The following is a 21,534-nucleotide window of genomic DNA, read 5'->3' on the forward strand; positions in this document are numbered from 1 at the left end:
AGGAACCCTGAATCTGTCTCCATCATCTCTCATCTTCCTTCTCATAGAGCTAAGCAGAGCAGTAGATAGAGCACCAGGCCTGGAGTCAGCAAACCTGATTTGAAGTATTGCCTCAGCTATCTACTAGTTGTATGACCCTGGGCAAGTCACTTAACCTCTGTTTGCCTCAGTTTCCTCATGTCAAATGGGGTTAATAACAGCACCTACCTCCCAGGCTTGTTGTGAGGATCTAATGTGATAATAATTTCAAAGCACTTACTTAGCACAGTATCTGGCACATAGCAAACACTATAGAATGTTAGCCACTATCACCTAGAGCCTTCCCTAGCACTTTCAGGCCAGTCTTTTTCAGTGTAAACCCCGGCTCTGTGCCACAGGCATGAGGGTCTCATGCAAAGACAAAAAAAAGGGCAGGCATGTGCCTGTGCATAGAGGGGCTGCCCAGTCCAGTCTCGTACAGGCTCTGCCCACCTCAGGCCCTTAGAACTCTCAACTCTTGGATCACAGACACCTGAACACACAGGATGTTTCACTCCTTGGAGCTTGGGGAAGCCCCCTGGGCAATTTGGAGTTGTGCCTTTCCTCCACTCTCAGAGGAAGAGAAGGGAATGGGAACAGGCATTTATGAGTCATTTACTATGTGCTGGGTATGATGCTAAGTATTTTACAAATATTACCTCATTTGCCATGTAGAATATGTGGGGTGAGAGAAACACTGCCTTTTACAGAGCCTGGGGCCCAACCGAGGCAAGTTCCCTTGAAACTTGAGGCTGGTTACCATACCAGGGTACCCCCCACCGCCTGCTGGTACTCTGCCTTCACCCCTTACAGAAGCACAGTCCCTAGGAAGGGGCCAGGACCCACCTCACTGGTGGTGCTGTGAGAGAGTCATAAGCAGTATGGCCTTGACCCTGTCATTTCCTCTTGGACCTTCCCTAGTCTATGGACCCTGGCCTGCCCATGGATCCTGCCTCTAAATAGCTTAGGTGACTTTTATCTCTGTGTTTCAGTTGAGAGAGGTGGAGGAGATAGGAACATAGAAAAAAAAGCCACTCTCTTGATGAGAAGTGGATTCTACATATAGTTCTTGAAAAGAAAAAATATCTGTTTTACTCTTCAGAGGCCATCCATCTCCAGGATTCATTAGGAATCACAGTACAGAATAAAATTGCTCAACTTCAAACCAAAGAATCAAATCTATCTTGCATGGCTCCCTGACTCAACTTGTCTTCCCATCCCTGTGGTTCTTACCATCCAGTGTAGCAGGTGATTGGTTGGGCCCGCGTCAGACTTCTAGCTAGCTGGGGCTTCAAAGTTTGCAAAGCACTTGACACAGATTACCTCACTTGATCCTCAAAGGGCCCTGAGAGGTCTGGGCTATAGGTGCTAGGCTCCCCATTTTACAGATGAGGAGATGGTCTCTCAGCAATGTGGGCACAACACCCAGCTTGAGTGTATATGGGAGGTAGGATTTGAACCAAGGTCTCTGCTGACCATGAGTCAAGAATGGAGCTTCTTCATCTATAAAAGGAGGGTGCTAACACCTGCCCATCTCATCCCTTAAGAGCCAGGAGGATTCAAGTGCATTACAAGATTTTCTATTAGACAAATATAAAATAATGTAAAAACATAAAAGTTATGGCTGACATCTTGTTTAGACAGATGGAGAAGAGGTACCAGAGAACAACCTCACAAACAAGCAAGACTCAGTATTCCTGTAAGACCTTCATCTTTCCATCACCATCAGTGGGGCAAAGGGAATGGAATGCTGGACAGGAGACAGGGAGCCCAGCTGGGAGGCAGGGTCATTAACAACACCTGGACTTCTGATTGCACAGGGGAGTTGGGAGGTTCCAATTAGATCATGTGCACACAGTATTTTGCAAACCTTAACATAATGTGTGTGTGTGTATACATCTTTTTGCTCAGTTGTGTTTTAACTTGTGTTGGCTCTTTGTGGCCCCATTACGCGTTTTCTTGATGGGGATACTGGAGTGGTTTGCCATTTCCTTCTCCTGCTCATTTTACAGATGATGAAACTGAGGCAAACAGGATTGAGTGACTTGCCCAGGGTAACACAGCTAGTAAGTGTCTGAGGCCGTATTTGAACTCAGGTCTTACCAACTTGGAACCCAGCACTTTATCCACCACAACACCTAGTAGCCCATATATATCTACACACATACATATTCTATATACATATATGTAGATGTATATATACATGTGTTTGTGTGTGTACACACAGACACATACATACACAGAGAATGTCTCAAAAACTATTAAAGCTCTAAACTGCACTAAGACTTCTGAGGGCAGCTCTCTTAACTCTGTTTGCCTCAGTTTCCTCTTCTGTAAAAATGAGCTAGAGAAGGAATGGCAAACCATTCTAGTATCTTTGCTGAGAAAACCTCAAACAAGGTCATAACGATTTGGCCATGCCTGAAATGGCAGAATGACAATCAAAAGACTTTTGGGACACCCTGTATATATTTTAGTTTCAGTGATTTCTTTGATATCGAGAATGGCCAATAAAGAAACTCCCCCTACCAGTGCGGATCTACAATTCCTTAGCAGCTCACAGGCACAGAGAGTTTGCCTGGGACACTGTAAAATTAAGTGTTTTGTCCAGAGTCACAAACCAGTGCATGTCAGAGGCTAGGCTTGAACGCAGTTCTTCTGGATTTGGTGGCCAGCTCTCGATTCACTCTATTTCCCTCTTATTATTCCCCATGTTCTGTCTCCTCCCTCCCACACAGAGGGAAAGGATACTTAGCTCTCTCTGGGTCTCACCTAACCAGAAGCCTGGGCTAAATCAAAACTCGAGAGGGAAGTTTCTCATTCTAGGAAGCTAAGAGTCCCCCTGAGGAGCTGCCTGGATACTGGTCCCCTGGATGGGCTGTTGAGGGCTCACTGGGCCCTGGGGCTAGAAAGACAACCAAGCTTGTCACTTACCTTTGGGTGGGAAGGTTTTCTGGTTCTTGTCTGGAAGTAGAAGAACACCTAGATAAAGGAGAAAAATGATTTAAGATTATAAAATTCAATGAAGTTGCAGCTATGGGGAAAAGGGTTAGGGTTCAATTATTAGAGGGCCTAGAAATGAGTGCAGTCTTTTTAGAAAGCCATCTGGCTCTATTCCATAAAAGCTGCAAAAGTAGTCATACCCTTTGACCTGGGGATTTCACTGCCAGGATCATTAGTGTTGGAAGAAACATTTAGGAATCAATTAGATCAACCCCCTCATTTTACTGATAAGGAAACCAAGGCCAAAGGCTTTATCTAAAGGATGATATATTACCTTAGTGCTTTAAGGACCCATGATTTCATTGGGTGGGCTCCCTCTACCATCATGGACACAACCTAGGTGGCCAATCTGCTGGTGACGAGGAGCCTCCTAATTTAATCAGACTGGTTCTGAAGTGACACACATACCTGGGGCCCATACTTAAAACTTCTCTAGGTCAGAATGATCTGTCAGAGCCTTCGCTAAGAACCCAGTGCCTGCCACCACAACACACTGATGACACACCAGAGTGAGACTTAGATGGAGGAAGGTTGTCAGTAAAATAGGAAAAAAGACCACTCTGTACAAAAAGAGTTAGAGCTGCTTCATAAAAATGAAAACAATGTACATGTTCAACAAATGAATTAAAGAAAAATGTCGCATCTAGATTTCAGAGGGTGTCTAGACCAAATTGTGCCTGGGCGGACAACTATGGTCTCCATGAGTAGTGGCTATTTAACCTCTGCATGAATACCTTGAGTGGTAAGGAGCTCACCACTTCATGAGTCAGTCTGAGACTGACAGGCAGATTTCCCTTCCCTTGTAAGATGCTTATTATCCACTCCTACCTAATTTCATTGCAGCCTGTCAATGTCATGGAATATTTTTGAGCAATTAAAAAATATCCAATATGAAGAATACAAACAAATATGGAAAGAGGGAAAGGAAGCAAGTGGGGCAGGGAATAAGGATTTATTAAGCTCCAACTATGTTCCAGGAATTTTGCTAAGCATTTTAGAAATATTATCTCATTTAATCCTCATAGGTACACTATGAAGTAGGTGCTACTATCCCCACTTTACAGTTGAGGAAACTGAGGCCCATAGAGATTAAGTCACTTGATTAAGGTCACTTGTAAGTGGTTACTTTTAAGGTCACAAAGTTTGTGTGATGCTAGATTTAAACTCTAAGTGATGCAGAGCAAAGAGAACAAAATCAGATAAAATTTGAGAGTTGGAAGGGATCTCAACAACTATCTGGCTTAACCCAGACCTGAAAGGACTAGAACACACTTAACATGTAAGAATACTGTTAATTATTTCCCATTTATCCTTTACATAGCTTGTTCTGTATATCTTTGTTTGCATGTTTTGTCCCCAAGTGGAGTGTAAGCTCCTTGAGGGCAGTCTTTTGCATCTTTTTGTATCCTTAGCACTTTGTGCAATACCTGGCACATAGTAGGTGGTTCATAAATGTCTCCTGATTGAATGAATATGAGTCTATGAAAACTGACATTATCAAAAGCTAATGAGAATAAGAACAGGAAAGACACTGGGGAATGGCTGCTGGAAATAAATTACTGTGAATATTTTGTACATGTTTCTGCCTTTTATAAAAATGAAAATAATTTGGATTTCAAAGTTTTATTTAGAATTTTCTTCCTCACATGTTATCTCTTGAATTTATCCTCAGGGATGCCTCATTGGGAAATGGGGATCTGTGATGCCTGTAGAACAGATGTTTGGTCATACTGGTTTGACTCTCAATTAATCAATCAATAAACATTTATCAAGGTCCTACTATGTACCAGATCCTGTGCTAAGCACCAGAGTAAGCCGGAAAGGCTTTGTACAGAGGCCTAAGTCTGTTGTCTAAGGGCCAGCCTAGCTCAGTGCAGAGAGACTCACTCCTTGGCTGGCCACAGGGGAATGAATTTGTAGCCAGGGCAAGATTTGGAAACTATGTGCTAAAATGTGACCACCATCTGTGGAAGGAACAACTGTATCAAGTTGATGGGAGTCCCTGGAACTATAAGTATTGTAATTTCTATTTTCTGGAATTTTGATGAAGTTTATGGTAATCCAGAAAAAGAAGGATAACTAAAAGGGGAAGGAAGAAAAGGAAAAAGGATACCTATTCTCTGGTGCCCCCAAAGCCTCTCCTGCCCCCTTGCCTGAGTATTTGGAAAACTCAGTGAGAAGAAGATAGCTTCCTGTTCCTGTCCTTCTGCTCCAGCCTGGAAGTGAGCCCTCACACTTAAGAGTATATTTGTGGGGCAGAGAGGGATGGGGTGGTATCTGCAGGTGTCATCTACCTAGCTAGCTGGGCAGCTGAGTTCCCAAACACCAGGACATGTACTACATTAATGCCCCCTCCCCTTCCCAACCTCCCTGAGTCCTTGGTTGGAGAATGGTGGTTTATGGGGAATCTTCCCCCACCTCTCTCCATTCTCTCTACCCAGGTTCTTCTGATCCAACTTACTCCAGTGGTCCCGGATAATCAACTTGGCAACTTGAAAAGCAAGTATACTGTCCTCAGGGATGGTCACTGTCTTCACTGTGTTAAAGCCACCCTGACCCTCACCCTGAGGAGAGAAGGAAAGAGGAAAGGAATCACAGATCTAGAACTGGAAGGGTCCTCAGAGGTCAGCTCATCCAACCTTCTCATTCTCAGGAAATCACATCTCAGAGAGATAAGGGACTTGCCCAAGGTCACACAGCTGGAATCTGGTGTGTGTGTGTGTGTGTGTGTGTGTGTGTGTGTGTGTGTGTTTGGGCTTCTCATCAAAAAATCCAGGGAAGTCTCATCAAATTTAAAGGAGCTTCTTGGAGTCCTGAGGAATGGAGTGCAGCAGCTTCCTGACTTGCAATACTGGATTCCAAACTTCAGTTGAAATACTCTTGGATTATCTGCTGCTTGGTGAATATCCAGACCCCTGAGAATAGCTGAGAACTAGCTAAGCACCAGTTACCCACAGTAGGACTTCCTAGCTTTAACGAATATGCATCAAACTGAACACAGGAAAGGGATATGGACCTGGGGTATCCCCAGGCCCAGTCCCTGTCTGCCTGGTGGTAGTCTCTGGTGTTATGGAGCTAAGGTTAGAAGGCCAAGGGATGCTGGGGACCTCCTCCCCACCCCCATCTATCCAAAGTATGAATTCTGAGCAGGAAACATGAAGCCCTAAGAATGGTGATCTTCCTAAAGCCTTCCTTTTTTCTGGAACTCTTCAAAATGGTCTTTTTCTGGGTCTTCACAGCTTCTATCACAACATACAGGTTCTCTCCCCGTTCCCGGAGCTCCTGAATGAGGGAAGGCTCTGGTGTTTTCAATTTCCTGGAGGAAGAGGAGCAGAGAAGGCAGCAGGTAAGGGATTTGGGATTCCCTCTCCCATCCCTCTTAGTAATGCCCTTAGTCAAGGCCATTTCCTGGGTACAGCATATTTGGAGTTCACCATGCTAATGCCTTAGGGAATTTCATATGGTGTGAAGTGGTGCTTTGGACTCAGAGGATGATTTGTGCACATGTTTGGAAGGCCTAAAGCTGTGACAGGAGCCAAAAGGACCCCGGTCTCCTGTAAAGTCAAACACATTTTAGGAGAGATATCATTAAGGGAGAGCCTCCAAAGAAGGAGATGAAAGTAAGTTTAAAAAAAAATTAAATGGGATAGAAACAGCTGAAGGAACTGGGCTTGTTTAGCCTGGAGAAGAGAGAGTTTATGGAGGACATGATAATCCCTGTCTTAAAATAGAATAAGCATTGACATGGGACAGAAGGAACAAACTTGTTCCCTTCTAGCCCCAGAGGGAAGAAATAGAACCAGCTCAAGGAAGTCCCCAGGGAATCTATTTCAACTCAGAGGAAAGAACTTCCTAACAATTAGAGCATTTCACCACAGGAATGGGAGGCCAGGTGAAGCAGCTAGCTCCCTCTTGCTGGAGGCCTCTATGCACAGACTAGGGATGCTATCAAGAGGACTCCCAAATCAGGCAGAGCACCTGCCTAGATCTCCCCTCAGACCCCACACCCTCCACAAAGCTGGCTCGAACCTGTGTCTGGTATCATCTCGCACTATTCCCTTTTGGGTCCTCTGTATTGTATCTGAAGTAACTCCACCCCATGTCTCTCTGCGCCCTCTCCTGCCTCTTGCTGTTGCTCTTGCTGCCCCAGGGGCTTGGGATACCTTCCCCTCTCCCCCATCGTTGACTATTGAAGTCTCTGTTCTCCTTTTCAGGATGAACCTTCCCTGTCTCAGCAGAATATGATGTTTTCCTCCTCAAATTCCTCATAACACTTTATCACTGAATCATAGATTTAGGGCTAGAAGGGACCTTAGAAATCCTGGACTACAACCTCCTTATTTTACAGATGTGGAAACTGAGGCCAGGGAAAGTTAAGTGACTTGTCCAACCTTATAGGGGTAATAAGCAATAGAGATGAGACTGGAACTCAGGAGGTCTGACTTCAGAGTCAGTGCCTTTGCTACATGCACATGAATGAGAAGAAGAGGTACAGTGTGATAGTGAGAAAAAGTACTTAGAGAAGTTTTAAAAAAGATTTTTCATTGATATCTTTTGCTTTGACATCACCTATATTCCCCCCTGTATACTTCCTTCTGGTCCTTCCAGAAAATCATCCCTTAGAACAAAGATTAAAAAAAAGAGGAAGAAAAGAAAAAAATTCACCAAAATCAATCAACATCTTGAAGAATATCTGACATGATGTGCAATGTTCCACACCCATGGTCCCCAACCTCTACAAAGAACCAGTGGAGCTTCCTTCTCTTATCTCTCCTTTGAGCCATTTATTTTTTATTATTTTACAATATTCAGTTACAATTATTTTGTATTTCCATTTACAGGGTTGTAGTCATCATTTTTGGAGCAACTCGGGGGTGTAGTGGGTAGAGTGCCAGGCCTGGAGTCAGGAAGATCTAAGTTCAATCTGGCCTCAGACACTTACTAGCTGTGTGACCCTGGGTAAGCTACTGAACCTGTTTGCCTAATGATGAAGTATACTGTATATTTGCTGACAGGATGATGGGTGTGGTTTTTGGACACCACCAATTTGTTCTTCTTGACTGTATATGGGATATAATGGCTTTGTTTTTCTTTTTCTATAGTGGTAAGGGGATGGGGTGGAAGAAAGAGAGAATAATTTTTTAATTAAAAAAATAAACAAAAATGCATATCTTCCTAGCAAAATATCTTAGCTTGTGAAGTTACAGCAAAAGGATCATTTTTCAGGGAGGCGTGCAAGAGATTCACATGGAGGTTGGACTAGTTATCCTTCCACGCTTTTTCTGGGTCTGAAATACTAGGGTTCTATCAAATGAGGTTGGGAGGGGTAGAGCTTTCATGGTTCTATAATGTGGGTGAAAGAACAATGAGGAAGATGGAAGTTACAAGCAACTCACAGTTCCTGAAATATCTGTAATCCGATGTGGAGATGATAGGTTATAAGCAGGAGGAATTAATGGCTTTAGATTCTCTGTGGGCCACCTCTGTGAGAAAACTTGAATAACCTTACTTGAGGAATATAGTAGAAAATGTTCATGCTAGCTGTAAGACTTTCTTTTAACTTTTTTTCACCTGTCAAACAAGGCCTTTTTTTGTTTAACTCAGGAGAGCAGTTTTGTCAGATCTAAGACGATGGCAGACTTTGACCACTTAGACTTGAGATGAAAGAGTCATATGGGGGCCACATGTTGATTTGGGGGCTGTGATTTCCTAAGGCAAAAAGTAGAGATGTCAACTAAGGGAAATGCCTTCTTGCATCTGTCTTCTTGGTAATATGGGTTCATTAGTCAAAGACCTCAACATGAACAGAGGAAGTGATTGCAAGAGAATCACATTCAAGGTGTTTAGTGAAGGGAGAATACAAATCAGATGAAAAGCTTTAGAACAGCACCGAAGAAGTAACTGTCCTTAAGTATTAGTTTAACAGTTAGTATACTACATGTTACATTTTTGTGCAGCAAATACTTTAATGTACTAACTAAAGCAGGACCTAACAATGATTCTCTCTCAATATTAAAAACATTAGAAGATATAAAACAAGTTGTAGCTAAATTGAATGGCAGTTGACAAGTTCTCCTTGGAAAAGTAAATAAAAAAGAGAGTTCATTTTGAAGACAAAAAACATAATTTCATGGCCATCTGGTCATTTTGCCTTGCAGTGCTCGTGAGAGACATCAACAAACAGACCTCCATGAAGATAACTGCAGATTACGTACCAGCCTCTTGGTGGAAGATGAAGAAGGGGAGAAATTCTGTGAAGAACTTGATGTGCTTTCTGCTTTTGGTAGGAAGAGAGTTCTAGTGAATATCTGGATAAATTAAGTTTCTTATTAATACTATCTCACGCAAGAAATGCACATCAGTTCTCAGAAGCCCTCATCTATTTAACCCATCTGTCCGGGTGATAGACTGCTTCCATTTTTCCTCTATTCATCTTTAGTTTTATTGATGCTTTTTCTCTTTGGTTTCTGGATTTTCTGAAGTGATTATTCAACTCCTTTGCCCCTTTCATCTATTTTGTTCCTTTTGATTAAGGTAGAATTGCAACAATATCTGGCCTTTATATTGTTAGTAATGATAATGATAAATTACGCTTCTAGGGTCCTTTAAGGCTTCTTTGAAAATATGAGGAGGAAACAGGCAGGCTTTCATAAGAGATTTTCAATAATTATCTTCGCAGTCACATAATTGACTGAGAGGTGTATTCAATAGAAGATTCTTCTCTAAGGATTATTTTTTGATCACAGAAAAAAGGTTTTGACTCAATTGGGCAAAACTGTATATGTCAAGATCCTGCAAGATTCCTTGGCAACTAAAACCATGTATATAACTTTGTTAAAGATATGCTATGTTGGGGCAGCTAGGTGGCGCAGTGAGTAGAGGCCGGCCCTGGAGGCAGGAGGACCTGAATTCAAATCACGCTTGATACACTTACTAGCTGTGTGACCTTGGGCAAGTCACTTAACCCCAATTGCCCTGCCTTCTCCCCCTCAAAAAAAAAGAGATTAAAAAAAAGAATGTTAAAGATATGCTATGTTAAAAGAGGCGCTAAAAAGCTTTTCCAGTGGAGGTGAAGGGGGAGAGGGGAAGGGGAGTGAGTGAACCTTACTCTCAACAGAATTGGCTCAAAGAGGGAATAACATATATACACAATAGGGCATAGGAATCTATTTTACCCTACAGGAAAGAAGGAGGGAAAGGGGATAAGGAGGAGGGGCAGATTAGCAGAGGTGGCAGTTTGAAGCAAAACATTTTTGAGGAGGGACACGGTGAAAGGAGAGAGAATAGAATAAATGGGGGGGGGGAATAGGATAGAGGGAAATATAGTTAGCAATAGTAACTGTGTGAAAAACAAATTTTGAAATAAGTTTCTCTGATAAAGGCTTTATTCTTCAAACATGTAGAGAACTGAGTCAAATTTATAAAAATAAGAGCCATTCCCCAAATGATAAATATTCAGATGATATGAACAGTTTTCAAATTAAGTAATCAAAGCTATCTATTCCCATAACAAAAAATGCTCTAACTCACTACTGATTGGAGAAATGCGAATTAAAACAATTCTGAGGCACTACCTCATACCTATTAGATTGGCTAATAGGATAGAAAAGGAAAATGATGGATGGTGGAGGGGATGTGGTAAAAATGAGACATTAATGCACTGTTGGTGGAGTTGTGAACTGATTCAGCCATTCTGTAGAGCAATTTGGCACTATGCCGAAAGGGCTATAAAACCTTGTATACCTTTGACCTAGCAACACCACAACTAGGTCTGTATCCCAAAAGAGATAAAAAACAAAAATGAAAAGGATCTATATGTACAAAAATATTTACAGCAGCTTTTTTCTAGTGGCAAAGAATTGGAAACTGAGAGGAAGCCCATCAAGAGCTGAACAAATTGTGGTATGTGATTGTGATGGAATACTACTGTGCTGTAAGAAATGATGAGCAGGATGTTCTCAGAAACCCCTGGAAAGACTTGCATGAGCTGATGGAAAGTGTACAAAGTAACAGTAAAATTGTATCATCTGGGAATGACTTAGCTATTCTCAGCAATACAACAATCTCAAACAACTCTGAAGGACTTATGATGAAAAATGCTATCCATCCCCAGAGAAAGAACTGATGGTGTCTGTGTACAGACTGAAGAATAATTTTAAAACTTTCTTTATTTTTCTTAAGGTTTTTTTGTCTATGTTATTTTTCACAACATGACATTATGGAATTGTTTTGCATGACTACACATAATTGCTTTCCTTCTCATGGAGGTGGGGAGGGAGGAAGGGAAAGAATTTGGAACTCAAAGATTTGAGAATAAATGTTAAAAATTATTTTTGCAAGTAACCGGGGGAAAAGTAAATACTAAATAAGAAATTAAAATGTGAATGATATAGAAACAAAACAAGATATACTAAGTTCTAAAAACTGCTAGGATAACTGGAAGGCAGCGTGGAAGACATCAGGCTTAGAATAGCACCTCACAATGTAGCCTGGAGAAGAGGACAATAAGGGGTAACTCAATTAAGGTCTGTAGGTTTATTAGGAATAAGTATATGAAATGATTTCCTCCTCCGTGATCCTTCTCTAATCCTTTATCATGACATGAAAACTCTGGTAGATCCAGCCAAGATGGAAAGGCTTTAAAGACCCAGTGAGAGGATCCACATCGTATGTAATAAGTGATGTAAACAGGAGTAAATGGAAGATAAAGAGCAGGAGATGGGGAATGTGGCTGTAAGGACAAGGGAACACTGAAAAATCTAACCGAGGGAATCTGTAGCTCCAGAGCAAAGACAGCCTGGGATGTATCATCCCCTTCATCATTATCAATACCTTTCCTGAGCGCTGCGTATAGGGAACCTCAGAGGTGGCTCTTGGTTATCTTGTCCCAGAGAAATGGTCACATAGAATGAGGCCTTTGGTGGGTCTCTTGCCTCCCGTCAGCCCCATTCCTACCCACTAACCACCTCTCCCAGGACCCATAGCTGCTCTCAGGTGGCTGTCACTGGCAGTCCCTGCAAATCGTTCACATTAGCCAGAAATAATCAGGGCCACCATTTCTCTAGCACTCAAGGATTTCAAAAAGCTTTCCTCATAACAACTCCCATTTTATGAATGGAAAAACTGAAGCTCAGCTAGTCACACCTGAATTTAGTCATGTCTCTTCAGTCCCATGAGCCTCAGTTTCCACATCTGTCAAATGAAGATTGGAATAGATGTCCCATTCAGGGCAGCAAGGTGGCGCAGTGGGCAGTGTGCTGGGTCTGGAGTCAGGAAGTCCTGAGTTCAAATCCAACCACAGACACCTACTACCTGTGTGACCCTGGCTAGTCACTTAACACATCTGTAAAATGAGCTAGAGAAGGAAATGGCAAAATACTCTAGTATCTCTGCCAAGAAAACCCCTAATGGGGTCATGAAGAGTCGGACACAACTGAGACAAGTGAACAACAACAAAGGTCCGTTTCAGTTCTGAATCTTTTGCTACGCTAGACGCTATGTTGAATGGTTTTACTCCTACCTAGTAAGCGAAGGCTTCTACATTGTTCTTTCCTGCTCTTTTATGCAAAGGGGATGGGAGATCAAAAGTGCAATCAAAAGCTGTCCCCCTACACTCAAAACAGAAGAAGTCTATCTAGCATCTGTGGCAGTGGACGATGTGCTAGTTTCAGAGGCAGCTTCTCTGAGCCTTGGTTTACTCACCTGTACAATGAAGGGATGAGACCAGATGACACCTCACTTCCCTTCCTAATCTAAATCTTGGATCCTATTATGAACCCCAAGGGTCACAAAGAGAGAATATTTTTTCTCTACAGCAAGCCTCTGATGAAAAACATTGCACACCCCTCTTTTAAACATTTAGCTCATTGAAGGGAGCAATACTTTTTAAATGAATCTATACGGGGCAGCCAGGAGAGGGCAGCAGCTTTGAGATTTAGCTCCTTTCCAGCTTTAACTAAACTGAGGCTCAAAGATATTTAGCCATAGTCCAAATCCAGTGCCCTTTCCCTGGATTGTATCTCCTGTGCTTACAGGGCATCTCCACCCACAAGCTCAACCAGCCACAAACTGAGCTCATTCAACAGTAAACCAGACCTTTTTTCTGATTTTACTGTTTCTGTCCATAATAACTCTATTCACAGTCTCCAATGTTGACAACCTGGGAGTTATCGCTGGCTCTCCACTCTCTCTCCTGTCTCACATCTAATCAGTGAGTGGGTCCTATTGATTCCATCACCTTTTACATCTGTCCCCTCCTCTCAAAACCTGCTGCCTCCACCCTCTTACAGGCCCCAATTACCACCTGCTGGAACTAACCCAATTGCCTCCAAATGGGCCTTCCTGCCTCCTGCATCCTCGCCTTCCTTTACTCTGTTCTTCATATTGCTGCCAGACTCATCTTCCTCATCTGTCAATCTGGTCATGTCATTCCTCTGTTCAAAAGTCTTCAATGACTCCCTACTGCCTATTATATACAGTTCAAACTCCTCTGTCTGACATTCAAGACCTTCCTTCAATCTCATGCCCATTTATCTTTCCTATCTTACTTCCTAGGAGTCCACACCACGACCTTTCCATTTCATTCAAAAAAGGACTGTTTGAAACTGCCCTCAAAGAGGCAAATCAAAATAACCCAGAGGTTTCACCTTCCATCCAGAAAATTGGCAAAGATTACCAAAAATAGACATGATCAATGTTAGAGTGGCTGGGGAAAGGCAGGCACACTAATATACTGGAGATGGCGTGGTGAATTGGTTCAGTCTTTCTGGAAAACAATTTGGGATGATGCTAAAATGTCCACACCTTTGACCTGGAGGTCCTAGTGCTAGGCATGTGTGCTCCAAGGAGATTAAAGATAGAGGGTCATATTCATACTAGCACTTCATACCTTAGCCAAGAACTGGGAACAAAGTAGAAGCCTAAATAAATTGTGGCACCTGAATGTATGAGTGTGAGAAATAAAGAACTGGAAGAATTCAGAGAAACATGGGAAGACTTCTATGAACTGATGCAAAATAAAGTAAACACAAGCAGGAAAAGAATATACACTGACTACAGTGGTATAACTGGGAAGAGCAAAAACAAAACTTAATACTGAGTAATTATAATGACAGAGTGAAAATGAACCTTCCTCCCTTTATTGCAGAGGTGGGGGACTATGGACATGGAACATTATATACACAGGCAGACTCAGCTGCCATGTTGGCTAGTTTTGCAGACCCATTTTCTCTCCCTATTTTGTATTCTTTGTCACAAGAAATGGATTGCTAGCTGGGGAGAGACATTTAGGTGTGGAAGAGGTATAAAAAAAAAGATATTAATGAATTTAAAAAAAAAACACTGCCCCTTTAACATGCCTTCTTTGCTCATGTTGTTCCCTATTCCTGGAATGTCTTCTCTCACTCTCTTAACCCTTTAAATTCCCACCCATCAATTAAAGCTAAACTCAAATGCTCCTTCCTCCAGTAAACTTTTCCAGTTGGGAAAGGGAATAACTTTCTTCCTCGGACCTCACTTTGTACCCTCCTAGGACACTTATGTAATATTGAACATTGGTGTTTAAATGGTTTGTTCTCATTCCCCACTAGACTGTGAGCCCCAGGAGGTTAGGGATGGGGTCTTCTCCAGGCCTCAGATACTACAGGACAGTTGTGGATGTTGATATGAAGTAAACTCAACCCTTCCCCAAGGAAATCTCTGACTCTATTTCTCTCTGGTTGCCCCTGGGACACTTTCCTTTGTTCCCACTCCCTCCTCTACCTTCCCCCAGCCCACAAAGAGAAATCACAAGAGCTCTCTGCTCTTGTCTTGTCCATTCCTCTCACCTTTCCTTCTGTAAGCAGTCCCAGGTGGTAGGGGACACGGTGAGTATCTTGACCTCCAGGACAGGTCTGTCTGACTCTGAAATCTGTCCTGAAATCTTCTCCTGCACAGAGGCAGCCACCTCCACACTGGCAGACACCTGCCCAGGTAACTCATCATTAAAGTGGAATGGTCCAAGCTGGGTCACCTCTGAGGGGAGAGAGGCCAATCCTTAGCTAAAGTGAGCATTAAACCTGGTTGTGCAGCAGGGGCCAGCATAGGACAAGGTAAAGGCATCTGGGATTCCAACCTTACGAGTTGGAGTCACAATAACTTGCAGTTCTATAGCACTTCATGATGTGCAAAATACTTTCTGCAGAACCAGTTTGTGAAATGGGTACAAATATCGTTCCATTTTCAGATTAGAAAACAGAGGCTCCAAGAAGGTAAGTGCCTTATCTCCAGCCAGACATCTAGTAAGTGGAAGAACCAGGGCTCAAACTCAAGTCTCTGGCTTGTTCCATGGCTCTGCATTGCCTTTCCAATTCACCCCAACCTCTATATAGGGTGGCTGGACAGAACACTCTGGATATCACTGATACAAGATGGCACATGCCCATGCAGTCAGCCCTAGGAAAGCTGTGTGTTCTGGCCAAGCCTGCTGAGCCCATTTCCCCTTCATAGTCCATCTCAGTAGCCTTCCCCAGCTCCTTCTCTCCCTCCCAAACCCCCCCACCCCGAGGACTGTACCTGGTTCTGGGGAGTTTGGATCCAGAATGTCCTTGAGATTCAAATTGAGGCAAATATACTGTGGCCCCCAAAACAAGGAGCTCCTGCTCTTCTTCCGGACCAAGCAGTAGGGACTGAAGCGGGTGGAGCTGTTGAGGCTGTCCACAGGGATCAGTTCCCCATTTTTGCTGAGCTCTTGGATCACATTCTTAGCAGCCCACTCAAAGGCAGAGGCCATGGTTCTTAGGAAGGGCAAAGGAGAAGAAGGAACACAAGCTAGTCAGTCTCTCTGACTCTTTTCTCCTGAAAGCATGGAGCAGCCAGTTTAATGCTTTGTACCTACTATGTGCTAGGTTCTGTGCTAAGCACCAGGCATATAAAAATGATGAAAAGAGTTGACAGCCTAATGGGAGAGATAATGTGCAATCACTTATGTTCTCTTTCTTTCTATGTACACACGTATATAAATATACATGATAAATCAGAAATAATCAATAGAGGGAAGGTACTAGAAGGAAGAGGGATTAGGCAAAATCTTCCCAGAAAAAATGGAATTTTCTCTGAGAATTGAAATCTGAGAAACCAAAATGAGGAGCTGAGGAAAGAGAATGACGTTCCAAGGATGGAGGACAGCCAGAGAAGATGTCCTGAGCCATCAAAGAATACAGGGCAGGGAGCAAAGTAAAAGAAAACAGGACAAATTAATTGAAGGGGGCTGGGTTACGAAAGGCTTTCAATGCCAAGCAGAATATTTTGTATTTGATCCTGGAAAGGTTAGGGAGCCACTGGAGTTTACTGAGTAGAGGTGTGATGTGGCTGGATCTGCACTATGAAAATGTTAGATATCATAATCATCATCATCATCATTATTTTTATTATCTCTCCTTCCTCTGCCAAATCTGGAAGAAAACCTTCCTGTAGCTGTTACCTTAACTTCTTCACCTTCCTCTCCTCAAGCCCTTGCAATCTGCCATTTGCCCTCATCCTAACCTGAAACTTCCCTCCTTAAGGTTACCAACTGTCATTTAAGCTGTTAACTCTAATGACTTTGGCAGTTCTCATCCTTGACCACTCTGCAGTCACCCTCCCCAGCCCCTTCCCACCACCACCCCTGGTGTATTCTCTGCTCCTTCAGATGTCGTGGCACTGCAAGAGATTGAGGAGCAGCTAACATTCCTATAGCTCTTTCTATGTGTCAGGCGCCGTGCCTGTATTTAGTATTTAGTAATATTATTAATATTTAGTAATATTTAGTATTACTATCTCATTCGATTCTCACAGCATCTCTGGAAGAAGGTAGGTGCCCTTATTATTCCCATTTGCCATATGAGGAAACTGAGGAAAGCAGAGGTGAAGCAACCTGCCCGAGGTCCCACAGCCAGTAAGTATCTAAGGGCTGATTTGAACTCAGGACTTCCTAATTTCAGGTCTAGCGATTTATCCACTCTGCCACCTCGCTGCCTACGACGCGGAAAAGTTCAAGGCAAAAGTTCTTAACTTTTTTTTGTGTCAGGGACACCTCTGACAATCTGGTGAAGCTTTAGGACCCCTTATCAGAACAATGTTTTTAAATGCATAAAATAAAATGCCTAAGATTACAAAGGAAAACGAATATAAAAAGGGGAAGCCGAGCGAGTGGGGAAGGGAGATGTCAGCCCCAGGACTCCGGCTCGCTTTTTAATGCCCCGGGTCCTTTTTTCTAGATACCAAGGCTTTTTTTCTAAGGGTGCCTTCCCTCCAGATCCCCTCTCCTCCCCTCTTTGCCCCCTGCCGCGGCTTACCTTAGCAGTTTTGGGGTCTCGGAGGATCGCGGGTGCGGCTATGGGGTGGTACGGCCATATGGGCAGGGGCGGAGGAATGGGGAGGGACGAAGGAACGGGGAGGGGCGGACCTCTCTCCCTTTCTAAAGTCTGCGCTTTGTTTACAAGAGAGATTTGGATTTTTCGGCATCAAGCTCCTTTTTCTTGTCCAGAAAGGGGGAAATGAGACGTCAATATGAGAATTGCCGTTTTCTGTCTTCCGACCAGGCTTGAGCCTGACTGTGGATGTTAGCCCGAGGGGCTAGAGAGGGTCTATGGGGAGAGTCATCCAGTGGGCCGTCAAAACCACCCACTTCCTCCGCCGCATCCCTTTCCTCCTATTTCTCCTCCCTCCCTTTATCTAAAGCCAGTTCTGCATTTGGCAAAGTAGGGAATGGCGAGGAGAGAGAATCTTTTACTCATTATTTATTTCTTGAACACCTGCAATTGACAGAAATCTGGGAATGGGACGCGAAATAGCAAACATTTGGGGTGACAGTCAGGTTCCAAAAGATCTCGCCAGATTAGAATCCTCGTCTCCGTTAGATGTGAGCTCCTGGAGGGCTGGGACTGTCTTTTGCCGTTCTTTGTATCTTCGGTAGCTTAGCACCAGTGCCTAGTACACAGTAAGCACTTAATAAATGCTTATTGACTGACATAATCTAGAAAGATGACATTGAAGAGGGACAAATGTGAAGTATCTCACTCGATTCTGAAAATCAATTGGGTAAGTGCATGATGGGGAAGCTGAGGCTGGAAGTAAGTACCCTTGAAAAAGATCTTAGTGGATTGAAAGCTCAATATCCTCCAACAGCGTGATATGGAAACAAACAAACAACAAACATCTCCTTCCATCTTGGGCTGCTTTAGGAATGGCTGCTTCAGGAGGTGGTGGGCTCCTCCTCCTTGGAGGTCATCAAGCAAAGGCTGTATGGTGTGTTGTTCAGAGGCTTACCGGCCCTTCTAGCAGACATCTTGTAATTCTTTTCTCTTTCTGACTTGTTATTATTTCTGCATGTACTGTCAAAGCCTTTACTGTCCAGAATGAGTCAGCATGCTGACGTCTTTGGAAATTCCCTTTTGCAGCCAGCTGTTCATATAATTCTTTACAGGTTTTTCCGAAATCATCCTGGCCTAAGTATTTTGTAAATATCTCATCTGATCCTCACAGAAACCCTGGGAGGAAGGTGCTATTATTATTCCCTTTTGACAAGGGAGGAAGCTGAGGCAGACAGAGGTTAAGTCACTTGTCTAGGGTCAGGCAGCCAGTATGGATCTGAGGCCAGATTTGAGCTCCAGACCTCCTGACTCCAGGTCCAGTGCTCTAGCTACTGAGCCACCCAGCTACCATACCCTCTAGGAGCAGCCCATCACACTTTGGGGGGATTGTTCTGATGCTTAGGAAGTCTTATCTTTTTTTCTTTACATCAAACCTAGATCTGATTCTGCAACTTTCACCCGGTAACCTGGTCCTGTCTTCTGGGGCTGGGCAGAACATCTTTCATCACTCTTCCACCGGAGAGCCATTCAAGTATTTCAAGGCAGCCACTGTGTCCCTTCTGTCCAGGTCCTTTGACTGGTTCTGGCATATGGGGTCTCCAGTCTCCTTTTCATCTGGGATGTCTTCCAACTCGTCAATACTGCCTTATTCCAAGGAGGTTCTGCAATTCAGGAAATGGACATCAAGGGCTGCTGTGGCCCCAAAAAGTCATCATCATGGTGAGGACTTCTCTGAATTTTGCTACAATAACTAAAGACTTGCAAAGCACTTTTACAAATATTATCTTATTTGATCCTAGCAACAACCCTGGGAGGTAGGGGCTATTATTATCCCCATTTTAGAGATGAGAACACTGAGACAAACAGAAGTGAAGTGACTTGCCCAGGGTCACACAGAGCTAGTGAGTATCTGAGGCAGGATTTAAACTCAGGTCTTCCAAAGTTAGCATTCTGTTTACTCTGCCACCAATCTAGGCTGGTCTTTGGGGGCGGGGAGGTGGGGGGGTGACACACATAATCAATCACAGAGTTTCTGTGTCTCAGTGTCTTTGAAAAGTGGCTCCTGGAACTGAACACAGTACTCCAGATGGGTTCTGGAAATGTAAGTGGTCTCTAAGCCTCATCTTTCTGAGTTCAAATATGGCCTCAGACACTGAACCCTGTTTGTCTCAGTTTCCTCATCTGTAAAATGAGCTGGAGAAGGAAATGGCAAGCCTACCCATTATCTTTGCCAAGAAAATCCCAAATGGGGTCATGAAGAGTCAGACGTGAATGAACAAGAAGAACAAGGCATTATACTAGGTACTGGAGATACAAAAACAAAAATTAAACATCATCTACCCTCAAGGAATTTTGTATTTTCCTGGCTGAGACAGAACAGAAACATAATCAGGTAATTTGAAGAGGGAAGAAACAAAGATGACCTGAAGAATTCTTTCACCTAGGGCAAAGACAGTTAGCGGGGTTGAGTCGTGGTTGCAGGGGCCATTGTGGGGAGAGCTGCACAGAAGACAGTCAGACCTTGAGCATCATTGGGTCGATAGAGGTGGCAGCTTTGCCTTTGCCTCCAAAAGGTTTTGGAGGGAAAAGGAAGGCCTGGTGGCTCACAGAGGACTGTGTACTACTACTGGAACCAGGTAGTAGGTGTCTTTGACCTTGAAGAGAGGAGAGGGGATGGTAGATGTCAGATAGAGGAAGTGTTCCCCGTCCAAGAAGAAGCTCATTCCAGATGCTGGAACTCTGGGACCCAGATCCATTTACCCTCTGCTGCTTGTGGCTTTGAGTGAGAGCACTAACACCCCTGATGGCATCAGAAAAGGAAGGCTTCATGGAGGAGGTGAACCCTGAGCTGAACCTAAAGGAAAAGACAGATTGTATGAAGGTAGAATTAAGGAAAACTGCTCTGAAGGCATGGGGGGAGGGGTGGCTTGTGGGAATCAAGGGAGTTAAGAGATGGAAAGGTGAATTCTAAGAACCAGGAATCCAGTTGGCTGAGATGCAGAGTGTATGAAGTGGCTTAATGGGAGATAATGTGAGTTAGGGGATGGGGCATGTTTGCTATTCCTCCAGCACAACACTCCATCTCCCAAGTCTGTCCCTTTTCACTGCCTGTTCCCCACCCCCCACTGCCAATTCTGAAATGTTCTCCCTCCTTACTTCTGCCTCCTGGCTTCCCTGGCCTGCTTCAAGACTCAGCTCACATTCCACCATCTACAAGAGGCCTCTCCCTCTTCCACCTTCCCTCAATCTCCCCTTCCCCCTCCCCAGTATTTCCATCTGAGGGTTCCTTCCATTTATATTGTATACACCCTTCATGTTCATATTCATTTGTATACTGTCCCGTGATGATTTCCCTCAGAGCAGAGACTTTTTTTTAACCTTTCATTAGCACAGTGCCTGGAACATAGCAGACCCTTAACAAATGTCAGTTGCCTGATTGATTGGCTGAGATAAGTCTGGAAAGGTAAGTAGTTAGATTGTGGAGAGTCTAAAACGTCAGACTGTGGAGTGTATTTTATCCCAGGCACTAAGGGAGAGGTAAGAAGGGAATATATTCCAGCTGTGGGCAACCACTAGTGCAAAGATATGGAAGCCACCATCCCTCCCAGCTGAGCTGCAGCTCTAGGTCACCCCCCTCCCCCAGATCTGCAGTCTTTGCCTCAGAAGCCCCAGATCCAAAGACCTTCCTTCTCCTTGGTCTCCCAATCTTCAAGAGTCAAGAAAGAATCCATTTGTTCTCCTTTTGCCTTTCCTAAGGTGACAATGACCAGTGGTATAGGCTCCTTCCTTTTACCCTAGATCCTCTTTCTTCCCTTGATTCCCCCCCACACCCTTGCCCAGTCTTCTTTCATTCCCCTGACTCTCTCCATAGGGAGGGGGTTAGGATGTTCTGGGGGACTCAGGAGCAGAAGGCTGTTATATAACATGGCCCTAGGAAATAGGTCCTGCCTGCCAATACAGGGAAGGTTGGGAGCCTGGGTTTGGCTCTTCTGTCCCTTCCCCATTCTGATCTTCTCCCACATCATTTCAATTATGGGTAAGGAAGTGTATGACCCCAGGCCTGACTATATCCTAACCCCTGTTTGGCCCTTTCTTCCCAGAGTGCAGGGTGGGTGTTGGCTTTTTGTGACTGATTCCTGTGTCAGAGGCTCTTGGAGGAGATCTCAGCCATAGCTCATTGTGA

General features: G+C 43.8%; 1 protein-coding gene across 1 annotated transcript in view; it reads right to left on the bottom strand.

Annotated features, from left to right (window-relative positions):
- The window catches only part of LOC118829529 (gasdermin-D-like), a 40,455-nt gene extending 24,665 nt beyond the window's left edge, over positions 1–15,790 (bottom strand). Inside the window, exons 1-5 of the mRNA XM_036736514.1 lie at positions 15,574–15,790; positions 14,847–15,033; positions 6,214–6,337; positions 5,483–5,585; positions 2,953–3,000 (exon numbers count right to left, since the gene is read on the bottom strand). Of these exons, the coding sequence (XP_036592409.1) occupies positions 2,953–3,000; positions 5,483–5,585; positions 6,214–6,337; positions 14,847–15,033; positions 15,574–15,790 (679 nt within the window). The remainder of the gene's footprint in view (positions 1–2,952; positions 3,001–5,482; positions 5,586–6,213; positions 6,338–14,846; positions 15,034–15,573) is intronic.
- Between the last annotated feature and the right edge of the window lie 5,744 nt (positions 15,791–21,534).

The sequence above is a fragment of the Trichosurus vulpecula genome, chromosome 1 (assembly GCF_011100635.1).
Source record: "Trichosurus vulpecula isolate mTriVul1 chromosome 1, mTriVul1.pri, whole genome shotgun sequence".
NCBI classification, from domain to species: domain Eukaryota; kingdom Metazoa; phylum Chordata; class Mammalia; order Diprotodontia; family Phalangeridae; genus Trichosurus; species Trichosurus vulpecula.